Source organism: Sceloporus undulatus, chromosome 3 (genome assembly GCF_019175285.1).
Source record: "Sceloporus undulatus isolate JIND9_A2432 ecotype Alabama chromosome 3, SceUnd_v1.1, whole genome shotgun sequence".
Taxonomy (NCBI): domain Eukaryota; kingdom Metazoa; phylum Chordata; class Lepidosauria; order Squamata; family Phrynosomatidae; genus Sceloporus; species Sceloporus undulatus.
Window position 1 is genome coordinate 104,438,631 of NC_056524.1, and position 22,054 is coordinate 104,460,684.

Consider the following 22,054-nt stretch of genomic DNA (forward strand, 5'->3'; position numbering starts at 1 on the left):
ATCAACAATGAGCACTCCTTAATGAGTCCATCTGTGCATAACAAATTAAACGATAAACTTCAGGGGAATCTGCAATTTAAAAAGGAGCTAAACATTTTAAATAAATACAAGAAGTTTGCTTTTCCGTCTGTCCAATCCCATATTGGCTGTTTTGGGTACTTTCTTTGCATTAGCCCGCTGAAGAAATTTAGAACAGTCAATTAGTTTTGAGCATGTTACTAACTTACCAAAATTCTTTTACGATCCTTTTCGGATAGGAACTTCACTGGTGGATACTTCTGAGTAAAACTATGAAACATTGCAAAAATGGAACCACAAACAATGTTAAACTTTATTGAGGCTAGTAATTACTACTTCTACATATGTGTACCTCTGAAAGGTACACTGTAAACATTTCAAAAGAGAATACTAGCAACTGCTAAAACTAAGCACAAATTATAAGTATGAGTTTTCACTTTGTTGTTTAGCTCTCAACAGACTACTAAAACCACAGAATTTGGAAACATTCCCCCTTTTTGGACGACTCCCAGCTCTGCATGACCACTGATCATGCTAGTCAGGGTATTCTGAGCTGCAGATCAAAAAAGCCACTTTTCTCACCTCTGCATAATTTAGCTCAGTTCTGCATAATGTTGCACTGACACATGACATACATTATGTATCAGTCCATATAGCCCATATCAGGGAGCTATGGCTTTTGCCCTCATGCTATTTTGAACTTCACCCTCCTCTCTCACAACCCTAATCAGCATAACTAGTGGTAAGGAATTATGCTAAAGCTGTATTTTTTTAAAAAATCTGATTCCAGCTACATATGAGGAGAGGCTCTTTAAGCTAAGAGCTGGACTACCCTGAAAAGTGGAGGATTCTTCTTGGGAGGTCTTTAAACAGAGGTTAGATGGGCATCCTTTAAAAGTGCCTAAGTTGTTTACTGTTTACTTCCAGTCCATGAACTGGAAGGGCAAAGGTTCTCCACCTTTGACTTAGATGTTAAGATAGCCTAAGGATGTTTATGGCCTCTTCCAGCTGTAGTCATGGCAGCTTCTCTGGCTGGGGTGAGCAGACCTCCTCCACATCAAGGGAGAGGAGAAGGCTGGCTGCTAGAAGAGTGGGAGCAAAGTTCCTAAGGGAAGTTAAACTTAGGCAAGGTCACAGCAGGAACATTTCCTGTATCTTGCTCCATTCTCCAGGCCCATCCCACATTCACAAAAGACGCATAAAATAGCCAGGGGCAGCAGATGGAGGAAAGAACAGAAAAGTTTTCTGCAATGCCTTTCTTTATGTCAGAATTGACAGCTATGTACACATATTTTAGAGTATTAAAAAAACTTTTCTAAGTGCTCCCTTCACTTTCACATATTTGCAGGCCACAATGGTAAAACACAATGTTGGAAAGCCCTGCCTTATTATTCATAAACTGCATGATGATACACACAGCACTTTCATTCTTGTTTTGCTATTTCTACTAGAAGGAGGGGCTAAAGAACCAGAATTTGAACCAGAATCATGTTGTCCAAATGGGGGTCCTGGATTCTTTTACAAGTTTTTTCTTAATTTGACTTGTTTGAAAGCAACAAGTAAGGAAGCTCAATTCATTTGCTCATGATAAATTCTCCAACAGCTGTTAATTCACCTGCCCCTACTTGGGAGATAAGGTGTTATGTGCACTAACATGCAGTTCATGAATGGGAAGCAAGGATCTAGTGTTGGGTACAACAAGCCAATTATATGAATGAAATTTGAAGTAGTAAAATAATTGGTTCCATGTGATGCCCATTCCAATGGAATAAAAATGGTCTTACTTGAAAGTAAATCTTTGCCATTTTTAAAAACTAAACAGCAAAGAGAGGTGCCGGGGAGGTGCCTCTTTTTGGTGCTCTGTACCACGTCTAAATCCCCAGGGAAGTATAATGGCCCTTTTACCTTTGGATAGTACTTTGTATGGTTCTTTTAACATTGGAAGGTGGTAAGAATTTTGAGCTGACTTCAGATACAAATATTATTGGTTAGAGAACTGTTAAAATACCCTGCAATTATGAGAATGATCCTGATGTATCAAAGATTGGAAGGAGGGAGAAGATGGGGAATTGTTGGAGGTCTTGTTTCATGCTGAAATGCCAACTTTCATTTTCTAGCAGAAAAAACATGATGTCTAGAATCCATGACAATAGTTTGTAAGCCATGCCTGTCAAAATCAGGCAAAGATACTGACTTCGTTGATTACACAGTAGCCAACCTTTAGAAATCCAGAAAACAGAACGACTGTGGCATAGTGTGTTTTGAGAGCTTCAGCCCAAAGACCAAGAGAAGTCTTTGTTTATCCCGTGAACAAATCTGTAGCTTCTGTCACTCTTATCTCATTTCAGGGGATGAAAATAGATGAAGAAGTTCTGCTTTGGCTGACAGGGAATGCTGCCAGATGTGACAAGAGCCTGTAATAGTACATGCTATAATAGGCCACTATGAATATAAATATAGAGCACTAGGAAAAAATAAGTGGTAATTGTTTTAAGTACTGAACTAGGTCACAGTGACATTTGGAAAGACTGTTACTTCTGTGTTGAAGAAATATTTTGAAAGGAATTAAACAATACAAGTTATTTTTGGTATAGTCTAGAGCAGGGGTTCCCAACCTGTGCTCTGACGAGCCCTTAGGGCTCCGCATGCATTTCCCAAGTGCTTTGCGGCTGCTCCAGGAAAATGAATGAAATAAACATTGAATGAAATAAAAGAATAAGAATATATATATTCTTATATATACTCCTAAACGTCAGTAACTTGTAAGACATAGGGGCTCCACCATAGAAATAAGGCCTCAGTGAGACAAAAAGGTTGGGAACCGCTGGTCTAGAGCAATGGTTCTCAAATTTTTATACCCAAGTGTTTTGGACCTCAATTTCCACAAATCTCAGTCAGAAATTCTAGCAGCTGAGGATCAAAACATCCAGACAATCAAAGTTTGGAACCACTGATCTGGAGTTAGTAAAGTTATAAATATTTAAGTTTGAATTTTGATGTGAAATTTGTGATTTGTGATGTGATTTACATTTTAGAATAAAAATATGCTTTAAGATATAGGAATTGCTTTTGTACTAACATGATTTAATTAAAACACCCCCCTTCAAGATGGCTAAATAAATGAAGTTGGTCTGAAATTTACTAAATGCTACTACATATTAGTACAGTTTATTATGGACTGGTGCTGCATGTCAGATACTGTCAAATGTCGATTGCTGCTGAACATCACTGTACATGAAATGTTGATGCTGACTCAGTATTTTGTACTAAAATTTGCATAGGTAAACTTGAAGAGGTAGACCTGATTTATTTTCTTCTCATCTACTAGCTTTGGGGCTCAACAGACTGCCCCTAAGGGGTGGCTTCATGCCACCCCTTTTCTCGCCGGATTGGGGCCACAGCAACTGAATGCTGTGGCCCTGATCTGGCCTTTCGGCAGTGCAAAAAGAAGCCACAAAAAGCAGCAGTGCTTTTAGGTGTTCCTTTGGTGCCAGTGGAGCACAGTAACACCCCCGCCATGCACATGGTGTGGGAGCGGCATGGAGCAGCCAGCGTGTGTATGCTATGTCCCCATGCTGGTGTATAATGCCGGTCTGTATAGGCTCTTTGTTACCTCTGCTAGTTCAATCTTAAGTTCCATTTTTGAAGGGAAAACTCTTTATACTACAATGCTTATTCACACTTACCTGGGAGTCCCACTGAACTCAATGAGACTTAATTCTCAGTAGACTTTTACATGTCTGCACTGTTATGTATGCTACAGACACATGTGTATACATAGTCTAGAAATGTTAGTCAAAAAATCAATCCAAAAAACTTGCACTGACTTATCCACGGGCCAATGTAAGTACTACACCTTAACTCTTACTTTAAAAACAAAACAAAACAAAAAAACCCATCCCCTTCTAGAAGAGTGAAAGATGAGATTTTAGTCCCTCCTGGGAGAATCTGAAAGAAACACTGATTCCCTCTACTCTCTTTGCCGTGGTGCCATCTCTGGCCTTTTTGGATTTCTGGATGACTCTTTGGTGCTTCCCCTCAAAGGAATACCAAGCTCTTGTGTTTCATCTCTCAGCTCAGCAAATGGGAAGGTTCCTTTTTGGGAAGCGTGGCCTTAGACACTCAATAGCCTGAGAGGAAGGCAAACCCCCTCTGTTTTTCTTGGCAAGATATATTAAGAAGGGGTTTACCTTTGCCTTCCTCTGAGGCTGAGAGACTGTGACCTGCTTAAGGTCACTCAGGGATTCAAACCAAATGTCTTCCAAAGTCATAGTCCAACACTCAAACTACTATGTGCAAGCATCGTTACAGCAATTACTCAGACATGCTTAAAATATCTGTCAAGGGATTCTCTTGCAACCAACATCCTAAGCTTAATAACAAAGCTAGGAGGCTTAAATGTTTATTGCAAACAGGAACTCATTCTGTTGCAAAATTTCATTCAATTCAGCTATTCCCACCAAGGGTCTTTGACAGAAATCCAACTGCTAGTACCAACTAGGGCAGACTCCTTAAACCAATGATATTTACTTAAGTGTTGACTTGTCATTTAGTGACTGATTCAATAATTCTACTCTAGTGTTGACAGCAGCAACTGGATTTACATATAAAGGCAAGTGACAACCTATTACCAGATTCCAAAATATGCATACCTTTTCTCCAGTTCTTGGATCTTCTCTCTTAAAGGTGCAACAACCTAAAGGCAAAATTAAAATTAAATACTGAGTGGTTTTCTTTGCATGAACATCTTTCCAGAAACAAATTACAAAGCATAAAAGGAAGACTAGGAATTACAAGCATTGTGTAGCTATTCTGAAGATTAAAGGGTAGAAATTCACCATCTTAAATGACAACCACAATTATACATGCTGTGCAATTTCTTATGGATTTATAGTAGCAACACCTTACTTTCTTAATGGCTGCATAACAGGTGCACATAATACAGAAGCATAGGTCACTCCCAAAACAATCTATTTAATTGCTGTTTGATTCCTAAAATAGCTTGATTTCCAAAATAACCCACTTAGATACTGATTTAGGTTTATGATAGGTACACAGAAAGGAATCTAGAGTAGGATCTGGAAATACTAGGTTAAATCCAGACTTAATCATACTTAGAGTAGCCCCAGTGAAATCAATGGAATTTACATTTATAACTTAGAAGTCTCATTGAATTGAACAAGCCAACCCTATATATGACTAACTTGGAGCAAATTTATTTTCATGTTAGCACCACTGAAGTAATGATTAAGCATGTCAACAAGTATACAAGAATATATTCACGGGACCCATTTTGATGCACATGAAGGCTTCAGATAGGCTGCAATATGTTGGGGAGTTTTGGATAACATTTAAGCCCAAGTCTAATTGTACTCCCCAAGAGATGGTGTACTGAATCAATTGGAACTTGAGAAATCAGTACTTATTCAGGAACCAAAGATTCACGGTTTAGCATATTAAGTAAGATTTAATATCTGGGTTTCGTATCTAGGAAATTATCTGGGCTGCAGATTAATGAATGGTACATATATTGTATTCAAGTCTAGGTAAAAAATGGGGCAACAGAAAGAATATAATTTTCATTAAAAAAAAACCACTCCAAATACCAGACCAATCCTCCATCCCCTGAATAAATACTGCACATTTCTCACAAAAGCAAGAAGCCTAGCAAAGCAACATGCTGTGGTGGGAGTAAGCTTCAGCGACATTTTAAAAAAAGAAATAAGAGAAGCTGTCTTCATTCAACAGAAAGAGTGAAGGAAAAGCAGCCAAGAACTGATACAGTACTAAAAATGAAACACTGAAAGACATGGGGAACACAACGAACTGTAATGAGTACATAGCATACTGACCTCTTCAATTTTATTTTCTACTTTCTGGTCACCATTATCTTGGATAGACCTGTTGGACATAAAGATTTTTTTAAATGGCCAAATATGCATCTACTCCATCAGACACAAACTAATTTTAGGTTTGCATTTCAATATTTTTAATTAAATAATATAGAAGCCATTTGCCTCTACCACTCAAATCCAAACTGTGGGCTACAGCTGTAGTGAAAAACAACTCTACACACTGTTTGAAGTGTCAGAAGACACATACATTTCTATTATTCCTAATAATAAAAATCATTCACAAGACTCAATCATATCACTACAAGGAACTAGATTTCTGCCACACTGAAAATATGTATGTTATTAGGAAAATGGTACGTCCAGGAAGAAAGACACTATTATTGTTGCTAGGACAATAGATATGAGGGCTGGTTCACAAATGCCACTGGTACATAGGAACTAGTTGTGCAATAATGTAGGAGGTATATGTATACCCACCTCCTGCACACAGAATGTCATATACAATCTGATGCACTCATATATATGGATGGATTTACCACAATCACATTAGAACCCTACACAATCACACAAGTGCTATGACATTCTGCAAAGAGTGACAACTCAATGTTATAGGATACTAGTCCTTGGACTGGAATGAAGGTGTAAGATCTTTATTTTAAGAGTAAAAAAGGTTGCTGGATGAAACCTTTCCCTTGGCTGAACTATATTATATGTATCATGTGTCAAAAAACAACCAGAGCTCGTGCAACACTGTTATACTCATTTAGGCAGCATGAAATCCAGCTCACATTAAGCAACCTCTGCAGGATTAATACGAGTAAACGCTTATTTTTATTGCTAGTGTAATCATATCTGACTTTCCACACACAACAGGAAGCAGGCGTGGTTCTTTGTTATTTTTTAAGGAACATTTGTATACAGTACTTGTTTTCCTAAACACAGTTCTTCTGTATATGACTTTGTACTACTTGAACAAAAGCAATTTAGCACCTGCTGCAAAGTGAGTAAAAACAACTTTGCAGTAAAGTCTAGGATTTATCCTAAGATGATAACAACCACAGAGGTTACATCTCCATTGCAGAAATAATGCAGTTTGACACAGCTTTAATTGACATGGCTCAATGCTATGGGATTCTGGGATTTGTAGTTTTGCATGATGTTTAGCCTTTTCTGTCAGAGAATTCTGGTGCCACAACAAACTACAAATTCCAGGATTCCCTAGGATAGCCCATATTAATAAGACATGAAAATTAAAGCAATGACAAACTGCATTAATTTTGCAGTGCAGATTAACCTAAAATTAGACTGTAGATCCCTTTCAAAAAGAGAATGAGAATAAATTTGTAATTGTACAATTCTATATTCTGTTTCATTTCAGAGTGTTCTATAATGAGAATAATTTCTAGTTAGTGTTATTTTGCATTGAACTATATCTTACAAAAATACTTGGAATGATACTTACTAATATGGGCTATTTCCCATATTAGTCTTATGGGAAGGTTGCTTGCAATTTTCCCCCACTAGGAATTTAGTTTCCATATGTAACAAATCTTTAACGTAATTCACCCATTATGTGCAAGGCAATGGAGAAATTTGAAGACACTCATTAAAAAAACCTCACAGAATTTTTGATCAACTTTCATAAGAGGAGCAAGTTCTAAAATGACAAAACCTTGTTCTGATCAGTTGAACAAAGCTCTCTTCGACATTATGTTGCTCATATTTTGAGAATAAGTGTGGTGTAGCAGCAAAACAACGTCAGAATAACATTTGAGAGATGCCAGTTCAAACCCCCAGACAGTAAATAAGCTCAATGTGAAATGGGCAAGACTTAGGGCAGACACTTTCTTTCAGCCTAGCCTACCTAGCAAGGCTGTTGCAAAGACAAAATATGAAAGCGTGATCTATGAGCAATTTAAATACTACAGTTTAAATATTTTCCGTGGGGAAAAATAAAATTAAAATAAAATATTATAATTACAGTTAGCCACAAAGTTACTGTACCTATCTGAGATTGTACAGTACCTATGCGAGATTGTAAGACCAACAAAAAGTTATGTAAATTAATGTAAGAGTTGATTCTCAGTTATCAGTATTGATGGCAGTGGAGAAGATACAGATGAGTGTTTTTTTTTTTTGCTTTGTATTTTAGAAAGGGTTTCAGGGTCATATTCCAATAATGGTCACAGAGAGAGGCATCAAATGGAGACAAAGGAAAGTGGCTGTGGCCAGGCATGTCATACTAATTTGGACATTTCCTACCAAACACAGAAATATTAGCTCAATTCTACTACTCCCGAATAGGTCTCAGTAGAACAGCCTTCCTGCCTGCAAACCACAGGCCAATTAGACCCAGGATATTTCAAGTTCAAATTATCTTTATACACCTTCTTGCTTGTAATTATAGATAATGCAGCAGAAGCTTATGGGCAGACGGAGAACTACTGTGGGCTTCCTTTGGTCCCCATCCCTAGTCATGGATGCAGCTCATACAGATAATTTGCCTATCCTCTTCTCCATTTTGAAAAAAAACTTTTGAGGAGGTTTTGCACAGTTACTCAGGGTATCATTCAAAGACCTTATTTATATGCATTTTCCACAAAGTGGTATCTACTCTTGTATTAATTCCAGCATAAAAAATTGCAGTATGCATCACATTATCACTTTCCTAAGAATCAAAAATCCACCTCTTGTCATTTCTTGGGCTTTCCCCACATTCCAAATCATTAAAGTGGAGAAAGGACAAGTTTTTGACAAGTGCATTCTGTCCTCCTCTCTAGGAAAACTGGGATACTTGCTCTGCTCTAGAAATGAATACATTGCAAGGTTTTAAATTAAAACAAAACAAAACAAAGAAAAAACCCCATTCATTTGGCTCAACTACATAAATTTCAGAATCTTCTTTAGCAAATCATGCAAGTTTTCTAAGCTCCACTGGCTTCTTTATCAGGCAAAATTGTTTTAGAAGTTGCATGGTATGTTTTGAGCATTTTGGCTTGCCAATTAAGGTAAAACTTATTTGGGGATTTGGAATTTTGTTTTATTTTGCTGTATCGACAGCATAGCTACCCATGATTATGCTTTCATAAATATTTGCTTAAGAGGATTAATACAAATAAAAAATCTTGCAATAAAACTATCTATGCAAAGTTAGCACCAATTCATCTTATAGTTTTTATTCCTCCCAAATGACTCACAAGCATTTAACTTGGCTTTAGAATGTTTGACGGGAAATTAATGGAACCAACTGAATGTATTTTGCATCCTGTGGTTTCTAATGAGTGCAAAACTGAAGTTTTTAAATGTTAAAAACAAACAAACCAATCAAGGGATGAAAACCCGTAACATCTAAAGCAACAGAAGGGCTGTTGTGTTAACTGGTCAGGCATATGCTGCAACGTTACTATACAAAACTCCATAGGCATCTTAAACTCCAGGAAATCCATGCTGATTTCTTTAACTGGGATAAATAAAACAGTATTGGGAGAGTCAGTTTCTCATTTGCCTTTCAAGACTCCCAATCAATAAGCATGTCAATGATGATTTGTTTCTATTGTACTGTTAAAATCCAGAAGAGAACACAGCCCCTCATTATGTATGTGTTCCTGGCTGAAGCAGCCATCTTTCTGACCTTATGTGGAAGCCAATACGGGAAAAATTAGCTAAAGGGCAGAAGAGAAAAACCTTATGATAAATGTTACACGTACAAAGTCATTGGTTGGAACATCGGGGGGGGGGGGGCATATCTTCCCCACACATGTGAGAAAAAAAAACCAGCACACAGAAACTCTTGTTTTCTACAGGAAGGCAGGAAGCCAATCTGGTGGCTGGAAATGGATCAGAGAGGCCTGGATTCACATCTATGCTGTCAGTTCCCTAAGGGTGCATCTACACTACATAAATAATGCAATTTGGCACCACTTTAAGCACTGTAGCTCCATTCTATGGAATCCTGGGATCTATAGTTTTACAGGGTCTTTAGCCTTCTCTGACAAAACGTTGGTGCCTCACAAAACTACAAATTCCAGGATTCATTAGGATGGAACCATGAAAGTTAAAGTGGTATCAGGCTGCATTATTTCTACAGACTAGATGCATCCTTAGTAAGCTTGAAATCAGTCCCTATTTCTCACCCACACCTATTTGCAGGTTTATTGCTTCACACTCAAGATTTTGTTTCTCCTACTTCTTCAGATGGAAAAAAAAAGGAAATCAGAGGGAACACATAAATTAACTCAGTTAATAAGAAAAAGACCAACAGATTATTTTTTAATAGACTGGGAACCGCTAATAAATTATTTAAAGAAGCAAAAAAGGTTCTATATTTATAACTGGTCTGGAATAAGAGGGGGAAATAAATACTTTTGTTGTGAGAAAGATTGTATGGTGGGGAATTAGATAGGAACATGATATAAGAAGTATGAGAAATTATAAAGATTTACACTGAGAGTAAAGAAAGTGATGAGAAAGTCATTTTATTTTTGTTCATGTCATATATATGTTTAGGTGAAGTGTGTTATTGTTTAGAATTGTGTGTTAGGTACATTTAAGTGTTGATGTGATGTCTGGTGTTTGATGTTTATTTTATCTCAATTAATTAATTAATTAACATTAAACAAAACAAAACAAAAACATTCAATTGTGCATTAAGAAATACAGTTTAGAAAAAAGGAGCAGGTCCCCAGATAAAATAACCAGAACTTATGGGACAGGAAATAAACAATGTTGGAAATGCCAAAAAGATGTAGGGACCTTTCCCCACCTATGGTGGACATGTAATAGAGGAAAAAATACTAGAAAATGCAAGTTAAAATAGATAACATACTTGAGATAAATTTGAAATTAAAACCACAAATTATGTTGTTAAATATGCTGGAAGAAAAAGAAGAGAAGTTGCATGGTAAAGTTATATTTAAAATAATAGAAATGGATGAATAGCTATTAAAACTGTATGACATGAGGGAACTGGATCTATTATCAAGGAAATTGAAATCTGAACATAAGATGAAATGGAAGAGAGACTGGGAAAAAGTAATGACTTTCATGGTAGCAAACTGGGGTAAACTGGCAAAGATGGGAACAAAATCAGATTTGTAGATATAAGGTTCAAAAGATTTGGAATTAAAGACAATTATACTGTTGATAGTAAATGATAATGAATTTTACAAGGTAATTAAATCTTGAAATTAGAAGAAGAAAGAAAGAAAGTGGAAAAGAAGTCTACTGTTTGAATAAGACATATTTGCACAAAGAAATAAATTTTTAATTATAAGCCTAAAGGGTTGAGAAAAAGGATCTGTTGGAAGATTAGTGTTACAAAGATAAAAGATCATTAAAGGGAAGGAAACTACTGTAATTGGAATAATTGATAGTTAAAGGAAGGGAAGTAAAGAACATGGATTGAAAGTGATATTGTCAAAATAGTAAGAAGGGGGGGTTTATGGGAAATTTTTTGCTTACTATATTGTTGTAATTTTGGATTAAGATCAATAAATAATTTTTTTAAAAAAAGAAAGAAAAAGGTAGCAGGTAAGGTTATCAAGGGAATGTGGACACGGCAAATATAAGAGTTCCTTATATTAACTGAGAACTACTGTGTTGTAGCGGTTTAAGCACCAAGCTATAACTCTGGAGGCCAAGATTCGAATTCCCACTTAGACATGGCAACACATTGTGTGACCTCATGCAAATCATACTCTCTCTGCCTTAGATGAAGACAAAGGCAACCCTAGTCCCTGAACAAATCTTGCCCAAAACACACACACACACAAAAAAACCCTGATAAGGTCACCTTGGGGTTGTCATAAATCAGAAATGACATGATGGCACATTACAACAATAAACAAGGGATGGATGATTTTCACCCTCTGCAATGCTGGAAATTTGAGGACTGAAGGAAAAGTTCAGGTGGGAGGACAGAATTTTACAGGGGCCACTGCCTCCTTTTTTCTCCACCCCAACTAAGCCCTGGACCCCCTTTTCTGCTGTAGACAGAAACAAGAGAGACATCCAAATTCATCTCTATAGCTTGTGAAAAATTCCTCGTGAATTGCCTGCTTGACTTCTGGTGACACTGTAATTTGAAGATACCAGAAGCAAATACATCCTCTATCTACTGTCTGTCCTTTTACAACTCTTATCAACACTTACCTGGTAGAAGCTCTCACTAAATTCAGTACAGTTCAGGTCTCAGAGTAAACATATATAGGATTGTACTGTAAGATTGCACTTTTGAAAGGCTAATCCTACATGTATCTACTGAAAAGTAAGCTCCCCACCAATGCAAAAAGTCAATATTACCTTATGTTGAGTACATTTCCCCAGACAGCTGTGGGAAACAAAAAGAGAGGAATGAATTAGTGTTCTATGAAAATAATCTGAGGCACTTCTGAATGTAAAACATCTATACCACAGTACATCTCACAAAGCATATATCAAACCAGAGATGGATGGATTGAACAAAATTTTGTTCCTGTCACTTTTGCCTAGCTTCATAATAAAGCCTCTTCTATCTCTTTCCTGAGCCACACATGTGGATATCCTCCCATCACACTGTCATAAAAGAAATACATATGAGGTGCTCTTACCTCTGCCTTTCAATATTATTTTTTACAGTCAACACACTGGCAACTATCTGGGCTACTGCCACGCATACTGGAAACAGGACCATAAAAATGGAAGTTAGCTATATTTTTCTTCGGTGTTCTTTCCCTGCTCCATGTTCCACTGCTCAGAAGTTTTGGTTTGATTAAGGAGCCATTGGATTCACAAATTCAATTTCTGTGTGGCTTCTAAAGGAGAGCAGTGTTCCAATCTGCATATTCATCCAGCAGATACAGATCAGACATGCTCTCATCAGCATTCTGACTGAAAAAATGCCTTGCTCATCCATAGCTTAACATATTAGAAAACATGTGAGATGGTGAAACAAATCAAAATAATTACTCTTCCAACAAACTTTAAAATCAGTCAAGAACATTCAATGCAGCAGAACATTCAACGCCTTTAACTGCAAAAAAACTTCAAGCAGAGTCTAGATGTGTTCCTTCCTTAAGTTCCTTAAGGCTTGTTCAGATATCACACATTACTTTATAACGTGCCATTCACATATCTATCACCATATATGATGAAAGAAGGATTTCTCATTGTTTCAGTTGCTGGTTATAAAAGCATTGAAAATCTTTCCAATGTGTGTACTCGCATCAGTATAAAATCTATCAGATACAGTTATGTACAGTGGGCCCTCTCCATACACGGGGATCCGTTCCAGATCCCTCCGCCTATGGAGAAAAATGCGTATGCTCAAACCCACTGGCTGTAATGGGGAATGCTTCTGTGTTTGGCATGGCGCGTGCACCACAGGCGCATGCATCATTCATTGTCCTACGGTTTAACCTTCCGCATAAGGTTAAAGCCGCGTATGGCGCGGGTGCGCTGTACTGTCTACTTACATGTTATTTTCTACAAATAAGTACTTTATATGTTAGGATTTCATCAAATTAAGGAATCCTTTATTTGCCACTTTTCTACCACATGAACCCCACTGAACATAAAACATATTTCAAAGAGAGCTGTATGGCAATGAATACACACAGGACATTCTTGAGCTTGTAACTTCAAATATGGTGGACACTCATCAACTAACAGCCTGTTATCCATTGACCAATAGAAGCAAAGGACAGCTTAGCAGCCAAGAGTGTGCACAACAAGGTAGGAAATCCCAGGCTGAAGTCTCACCTTACCCATGGCAATCAACAGGACAACCTTATAATAAATAATAATAAATTTTATTTTTATTTTCTGCTTCTCTCGATGGATCAAGGCGGGATTACAACCATAAAACAGAAGTTACATCTAGATTACATACAATAAAACAATGCATCACTCAAAAATGCAATTTAAAACAATAAAAAATCTAAAATGCACAATTTCAGCCAGAAATGGGATTTTTCTTAGGTTCTTTATAAAAGATCAGGTGGGTAGGCCTGCGGGAAGAGATCAGTCTTAAGTGCCTTCTTGAAGGCCTCTAAGGTGGTAATAAGACAGATCTCTTCCGGCAAGTTGTTCCATAACTTGGGGGGCTATGGCTGTATATGCTCTATGGGTATGAATGCCAATGACATCCAAGTAAACAGGGTCACACTTAGCTTCAAGTTTTGGGGTGGGGCTAGGCAAGCTGTCCTTGGTGGTCCTCTGCCCACCTCATTATCAGTTGCCCACCACTTACTAAGTGATGGGCAAACTATAGCACCAAGTGGAGCTCCAAGTCCAAATGTGTCTGCTGGCTGGCACTGCTAGGTAAATGATGCCAACCAGTACTCATACACTGTCTGAGCCCAGAGTTCGCCACATCACATTCAGCAGCGTCATGCCAATCAGTCTATCTGAGCTCCAGCAATAGTATCTTCATTTTGGGTATTGGTATAGGACTGAAGACTAACTGGTCTTACATCAGTGTTTCTTTCAACCAAAACCTGGAAAAGTTACTTTGGAGGGGTAGTACAGCTCACAGAATCCCCTAGCCAACTATAGGTTTTCCAAGTTAAGCTTTGACCCTAACTTTAATTCCACACACACCCCGTATATATAAAGTGGGAATAACAAAGAACAACCTTTTGGGATGATTATGACCACTAAAGTAATGGACATGAAACACACTGACATCCCATATATTATTAAAATCACTGTTTTCCTTAAGAAATCCAAAAAGGAACTATCATCTGAAATACAGATCTTTTAGAAGGCCTTTATAAAAAGAACTAGAAGCTACATCAGTCACCATAAGCAAAGTCAAATTACCCAAAGCATAGCAGATACATACAAATAAATCCTGCCAAAAAAGCAACCATAGCAGCTATAACAACTGGTTTTCCTACAACTGCAGAAGCACACGGAAGGACATAAGGCCAGTATGGACCAATGGGAAAATACATCTTTTCCCTCCAAGGAAGAAAACTATGGTGAAGGGAATGTCAGCCTTCCTAGACATCAGTTTCCTTCTGCTTCTCAGAAAACAGTCTTGCCTAATCCTGTGCACTCTAGATGTGGTGAACTATAATGTCCATCAACCTGAGACAGCATGGCCAACATTCTGGAACAGGAATTGATCACTGGAGGACAATGAGTTGGGAAAAAATCAGACCAGACTAGGAAATGATGGTGCCTGCCTCTGGTGTGAGAAATAAAGGAAACCACAAAGTTGCAACATTTTTATTCAATAAAGGTTACTAGCCAAAATAGAGGCGCCTGAACCCTATTGGATATTAATCCCTGCTTATAGCTCATCAAAATTGTTCTGGCATTGTCAGTTTCATATTTCTTCTCTGCACACCTTGATACAGAGAATATGAGCTACATAAGATGGTAACTATTTACCTTTTAGCAATGTACTGTACTATATGTGTGACTTGCTTAATCTCTCCCCAATGATAAGGTACAAATGCATCAAGACATTGAGGGGCACATACCAGCCCTTTCAAATTTCATATTATATGTTGGGGTAATAGTTGTTAAAGAATGGAAGAAAAACAAGTAATGTTTTAAACCGTTCTTGATGCAAACTACTGAATACAATTAAGAACATAAAGTTAGTATTTCTGTGACTTGTTTAGAGAAGATGTACAGTCGGCCCTTCACATTCATAGACTTGGGATTCACAAAATCAGTTATTTGCAATCGGAGCCTGAGCCCTGCCCACCTCTTCCTCCCAGGCCAGGAACAGCTATAGGGACATGGGAGGAGGTGACTGGAGCTCACATACAGGCTCCCCTTGCTGTTCTTCCCCTGCCAGGCATCACAGGAGGAGGTGGGCAGGGCATGCATTATTCACGAATTTCCCACATTCGCAGGGGTCTTGTTCCCCTAACCCCCGCAAATGTGAACTGTATTATATAGTATTATTGGTATTTTCACATCAATAGTAATTTGCTTTCTTAAGCTTATGATCATAGTAAGAGCACCTAGACATTAATTTTTGTATTTAATTACGTTAAACCAATTTAAACTCTGGGAGTTAGAATGACAGAAGTAACCAGCTAAGGAAGACTTTATTCTTTTGATGATGAACAAAATGCTAACAACTGATAATACAGTATTAGCTAAAAGACTAATGAGACATCTATAATAAGTAAAACAAACCAAGAAGGCCAACCTGCTCTTTAAATCAGAATTAGCAACACACAAGTATTTTGATTCTTTAATATGCTTGCTTGATCAGGATAATCACATATACCGTATATGAAACACAAAGCAATTATTTACACATAAACTGCTTTAGGACATTTCCATACATAACAGAGCTTCTTAGGTAACTTCCATAAGACACACTTAATCGACTTAATGGTTGCTGAACAACCAGAATGTTAAAAACAATGGCACAAATGAATAAAACTGTCCCAGACTTTAAGCATGACTTGGGGGAGAAACAGACCACCCAAAAAAGGGTGGATTGGGGCCGCCAAGGCCCAAATAAGAAGAAAAAGGACTAGCTCCTATTTGGACCGGCATAAAGCCAGCTTCCCTGGCTCTACTGCAGCCCCAAACCAGCTTTTTGGTGCTCTGGCGGTGTGTAAACGCCACGCTCCTGGAGTGTGATGAAACTGGCTACATCTGATTGGCAAGGGTGGTTTTCAGGCGGCTTGGGGGAATGTGGCGCATTGTCAGCATGCAAGATTCACTATTTTGTATGGCTCCTATTATTATTATTATTATTATCATTATCATTATTATTATTATCCCACCCTTCTTTCAGGGCTGGGAGGATGGTTTACAATATTTAAAAACACACCATACAGTTAAAAACATACAAAAATAGTATACATCTTATATTCCCTGCTTCATATAATGTGACCAAGGAGAAAGAAAAGCTGTGTTCTGAATAGAGAAATGCCACCTGAATGTTCCAACTAATTATTCTTCTTATTATTAATATCTCGCCTTTCCAATTGGATCGAGGTGGCTTACAAAAACAGCATTAAAATATATTTAAATACAAAATAAACTAAGCAGACACATAGGGGAGTTGTTCCAGTGCCTTGATTGTTTTGGCTGCCCTTTTCCACACTTTTTATTGCTCTACAATATCACTTTTTTAGGAGAGGTACTGGTATATGAGATTCATTCAAGCAAGCAGTTAGGCAGGATTGAAAGGTCAATATTGTTTGAGACTATCAAGAAACTCATCAACAGAAAAACAAGTGCCACAATATAGTTTTAATTACAAATTAGATACCACCAAAGCTATTCGCTTCTGAAGATGCACATTTATAATTTGATTACATGAACTTCAATAAAAATCACAGCATGTGCTAGAACAAAATTGTATCATAGCTTATGCTTTTTCCTGTAATACAAAGGGCAACAAAGGTCTAGCCCTGTTTTGGTGTCCAGATTATGGGTTAATAAAAACAGAACAAGCCAGCCCAACTTCATTTGCCAGTCACTTTCAGTACACTGAGAACAACAGTCTAAAGAGGAGAGTCTCCACTTTATGTAGAGGCTCTTCACATGACCAGGAACTCTGAAATGCTTGCACAGTAAGGTTGCATGTGTAGCAAAGAGACCTCTTCTTTAGACTGCAATGGCAAAGTGAGCAAGCTCACCTGATCTCTCTCCTTGTGCATTCATATTTATATGAAGACAAAACCTCAGGATAAGAGTACCCTATTTTGCACTGCCCATACAGATTTCAATGAATTCATGCTATAGAAGAATTAAGAAAGGGGTCCAGAAAGCTCAATGAACGCAAACAAATGTCATCCTGCACCTCTCTCTAAACTGCGTAGACAGACATGTGCTGGCAATCCAATGCAGCCATTTCTGAAAGGTTTTAACATACCACATTAAGAGTAACTGAATGGCAGATCCTTACAATGAATACAAACAGACCAGCAGGTAGAATTAGTTCTGATGGAGATTACATTTTATTTAACCAACCACCAGACAATAATTTCACAGTGTGCAAATAAAGGATGGTTGATCACTTGGGAATGAACAATGGAGAGCAATGGCAAAACATGAAAGCACCAAAATGAGGAAAAAAATGCTTCATATACAGTGCTATATAAGCTAAGAAGAGGGAAAGAAAGCAATGTGTTTGTGTGCATGCACATGTGTGCTTTGGTTTTTTATACTGCCTTGTTCTAGACCTAGCGTCTCTATTCTGGCAAAATGTGTGTGTACTGTTTGACAAATACACTGGACACAAAAGTTCAAATAAGTTGCAGTGGCGGCATTACTCTGATCAAGCTGATGTGTAGCCACAAGACCATATCAGGTTCAATAAACAAATGGCGATTCTTCATTAACTTCAAGGAACTTCAAAGCCACCCACCCGACTGTAAGAGGACATCTAAAAGCCTTCTTGTGAATCCATTAGTGGCATTTTAACATTAACTCCAGTGGACAATAAGCCAATTGTTCCTCTCTCAATTTAGTTACAGATTCACACCATTAATTAGACGCCTTACAATTTTAAGCATTTTACCATCCAGACAAAGTCACCCTGCACCTATCTCTAAACAGAGCAGCTGTCAAGAATGATATACCTACTGTGAATGCCAAGATCAGGTTTGGATTTTGTTCCAAGGAGTCATTAACTTTAAAGTTGATTCTAACACTTCACAGGAATTTTGCAAGTGCCACTACAAGAAACTGGTTTTGTGTCCTCTAAACTGCATCCAGGTTATAGCTGATCATCTGCTCACCCACCCCATGTAAACCTGTCTTTCGGCCTACGTAGCAGTGGTATACAAACTGTACCAAGGGAGTGCAGCCTTGTTGATCCTCCCAGGCTGCTCATGAATGAATAGATGATTGAGCATGATAATTCTTGAAAAATGTTTACTTTGAGGCATGGGGAGCAGAAGAGAGAGATGGTAGTACCATGATCTGGTTGTTGCAAAGGATATCAAGAGCATGTTTTGGATGTGTCTTTACCTACTCTCTTTGGAATCTGCTCTAAGGATCTGATCTATGCTGGGTTCCACTCTCTCCCCCATAATGTTTCATGTATACATGAAACCACTGGGAGTTATCTTCCACAGATATGGAGTTCCACTGCATTAGTATACTGGCTCTTCTTAATTTTAACTCACACTGCCAGCCTTGAGACTACCACCACGTCAAATATATATTTGCAATAAAATCATCAGCAGCCTGAAATATGCCATTAAGCTCAACAGCCTGGAAGGGGTATGACAATGAAGGAAAGGGTTGCTGCAGATTTGGAAAGCTGATAGTCTTCCAAATCTGACTGTGAAAACTTTTGTATTATCTAGACATTTGAGAATTGCCAGCAATTTAGCTTTTATTAGTATGCTATTTTGTTGATTTTGATCTTCTATCATTTAATGGATTTTAAATGGTTTTTAATTTTATAGATTACTCAATGGCAATTTTAAAATACTATCTGTGTGCTTTTACTGACATACAGTACTTGCATGTATTTTAATCTGTATTGTTTTAATTTTTGTAAGCTGCCTTCAGTCCCTATACTGGAGAAAGGGAGGGATATAAATGAAAAAACAACAAAAACACCAACAGAAGACTTCATTTTCCCAATCTGGTGCCCCTAGGTGTGTTAAACTACAATTCTTACTATCTTCATCCACCTAGCACAACCTTCAGCCATGGTGACTGAGAGTGATGGGAGATAAAGTCCAATGTATCTAGAAGGCCCTAGGCAAGGCTACAGACTAGCTTCTGTCATATTCTTCCCACTCAGCTATCATACTGCAACATCAAAGGACAACTCTACTGAATAGGCTTGTGTTGCCTATCAACCTATGGGTGACCTCATGAATTTCACAGGGTTTTCTTAGACAAGGAACACTCAGTGTTGGTTTTGTAAGTTCCTCTGAGATATAGCCTACAGCACCTGCTATTTGTTGGCAGTCTCCCACCCAAGCACTAACCAGGGCTGACCTTGCTTAGCTTCCAAGATCAGATGGGATCTAGTATCTTTAGGCTATTTAGGCTTATCCCAGTAGAGTTTATCCAAGTAACCCCCCTCCCCCCAGACATCATTGCAGGCATGGATAACCATTGGGCCTCCATGTTTTATGACTACAACTCCCTTACTAGGTGAGGAAGATGAGAAATTTGGGACACCCAATCTCCCACCCCAATTCATTTGAACTGTTCATCCATTTAACATAAAAAGGTCTGCAGGATTTCTTTTTAATGGCATTTAAGTCCAATCCTAATAACTCTAATCACAGATTTCTCTCTCTCTCTTATCTTGGCAGGCAGAGAGGAATTAAATAATTCCTGCTGTTGATTAGTGCCAGTTGTACACTCAGAATGCACAAATCTAGGTTTCCAACAATCAACTACTGAAAAACAGCTGAGTATGCCTAACAATATTTCCATCTTCAAATAAAAGGTGAATCTGGAATCTAGGGCTTTGTATCAAAAAGCCTGGCAGAAATTTTAGGCAAAGTTGTACAAGTCACTTCACCGTGAGCCAAACTATCATGTGGCACATATATTCCTTTTACAGAACAAGCAGACAACAAAATAAATCATGTGTCCCACTAGATTAGGATAGGGAAACAGTGGCCAGCAGACCTCAGGCATCCCCCAGTGCCACTGGGGATGGGATTAGGTTTTTAAAATTTTATTTATCTATTTTAAAAAAAAAACTTGTTTGCCCCTAAATGCCCTCTAGGAGGCATGGGGGAATTTTGCCATATTCTTCCAAGAAAGGCTATTTTAGATTGAGAAACGCCTTTTTTTTCTAGGAGGAAGTCAAAAAACTACTTCCCCTGGTAAAAAAGGTTCCCTTAGCCTAAAATGACTTGAGGGCATAAAAAACGGCAAAATTGAGTCTCATCCCTAGATAGATAGATAGATAGATAGATAGATGTAGGGGTTCAGGGCAGGGGGAGTCTCTCTGAGGTATCCTGGCAGACCAGTGAGGCCTGTGGGCCTGAGTTTGCAAGACCTGGGAAAGGCAGTTCATAACCAGGGCTCTTGAAGATGGAGCAAGCTTGTTTTCTGCTACTCCAGAGAACTGGGCCCAGAGCAAAGGATGTAAACTGCAGGAAAAGCGATTCCAGCTCAACATTAGGAAGACCTTTCTGACAGTAAGAGCTGTTCAACTGTGGTACACAGAGAGTGGTGCAGTCTCTTTCTTTGGAGTTTTTTAAACAGGGGCTGGATGGCCATCTGTCAGGAGTGCTTTGATTGTATATTCCTGCACAGCAGGGGATTGGTCTGGATGGCCCTTGAGGTCTCTTCCAACTCTATGACTCTATGCCTCTCATTTGCAGGGTCAAATCATCTTCATCAAAAACAACAACTCCTGTTTTCACCCTGAACACACTACTAGATCCATAGTCTACAGACAAGCCCTCTGTAGACTATGATACAATCCCATGTGCTCAGACCCACAAGTCAGGAATGCCAAACTCAAAAAATTACAAAAAGCATTCCTCAAACTACAGTACCCACCACATAAAGTGAAAAAACAAATAAACAAGGCAAAACGTGTACCCAGGAGTCCAGGACTGATCTATTACAGAACAAATTAGAGAAGGAAAACGACAGAACCCCACCATTGGTCACATACAGTTCCCAACTAGGACCACTCAAGCGCAGGTGCTACAAGATCTCTCTACATACTGATTCTGCTAATGGTAATGCTTGAAGAAGAAAAAAGATGGAGAATTCATAGCTAATAAAATACTTTTTATCATTTCAGAAGAGAGCATGAGAAGATATTGCACATCCAGCTGCAAAATCAGAGCACTCTTCTCAGCTCTTAAAAACTACTGCTCTTTCAAATTATCTTGCTTCTACATATAGTATCTGGACCCAAGTGTTTTGGATTTTTAAAAAAATTCTCAACAGCCTGTTGTGATAAGGCAACAATTAAAGATCTTATATTTCAGATGTAAAAGATATAAAAATTATTTTTAGAGAACCAATTAAAAGAACAAGTACATATTCTCTCAGAGAATCATGGTTCTATTTCAAAGTCAATCATGGCAGAGCCATGCCTATTTTGTCTACTGCAGACATTACGTTCATGATATATGTCCATTTGTCCAATGTTGTTGTTAACTACTGTCAAGCTGACTTCACACAGTGACTCATGAATGAGAGACCTCCAAGTCCCCTTATCAGCAACAGCCCTGCTCTGGTGTTGCTTCTTGACTGAGTCCATGGATCACTGTTAT

At 38.1% G+C, this 22,054-nt stretch overlaps 1 protein-coding gene across 3 annotated transcripts in view; it reads right to left on the reverse strand.

Moving 5' to 3' along the window:
- The window catches only part of UXS1 (UDP-glucuronate decarboxylase 1), a 55,125-nt gene that overhangs the window by 26,716 nt on the left and 6,355 nt on the right, over positions 1–22,054 (reverse strand). The window contains exons 2-5 of one of the 3 annotated variants that reach the window (XM_042457904.1): positions 12,174–12,201; positions 5,871–5,919; positions 4,671–4,714; positions 228–288 (exon numbers count right to left, since the gene is read on the reverse strand). In XM_042457904.1, coding sequence (XP_042313838.1) covers positions 228–288; positions 4,671–4,714; positions 5,871–5,919; positions 12,174–12,201 — 182 coding nt within the window. Of the gene's footprint in view, positions 1–227; positions 289–4,670; positions 4,715–5,870; positions 5,920–12,173; positions 12,202–22,054 lie in introns of those variants that run through there. The other 2 variants (XM_042457906.1, XM_042457905.1) reach the window with 2 other exon arrangements.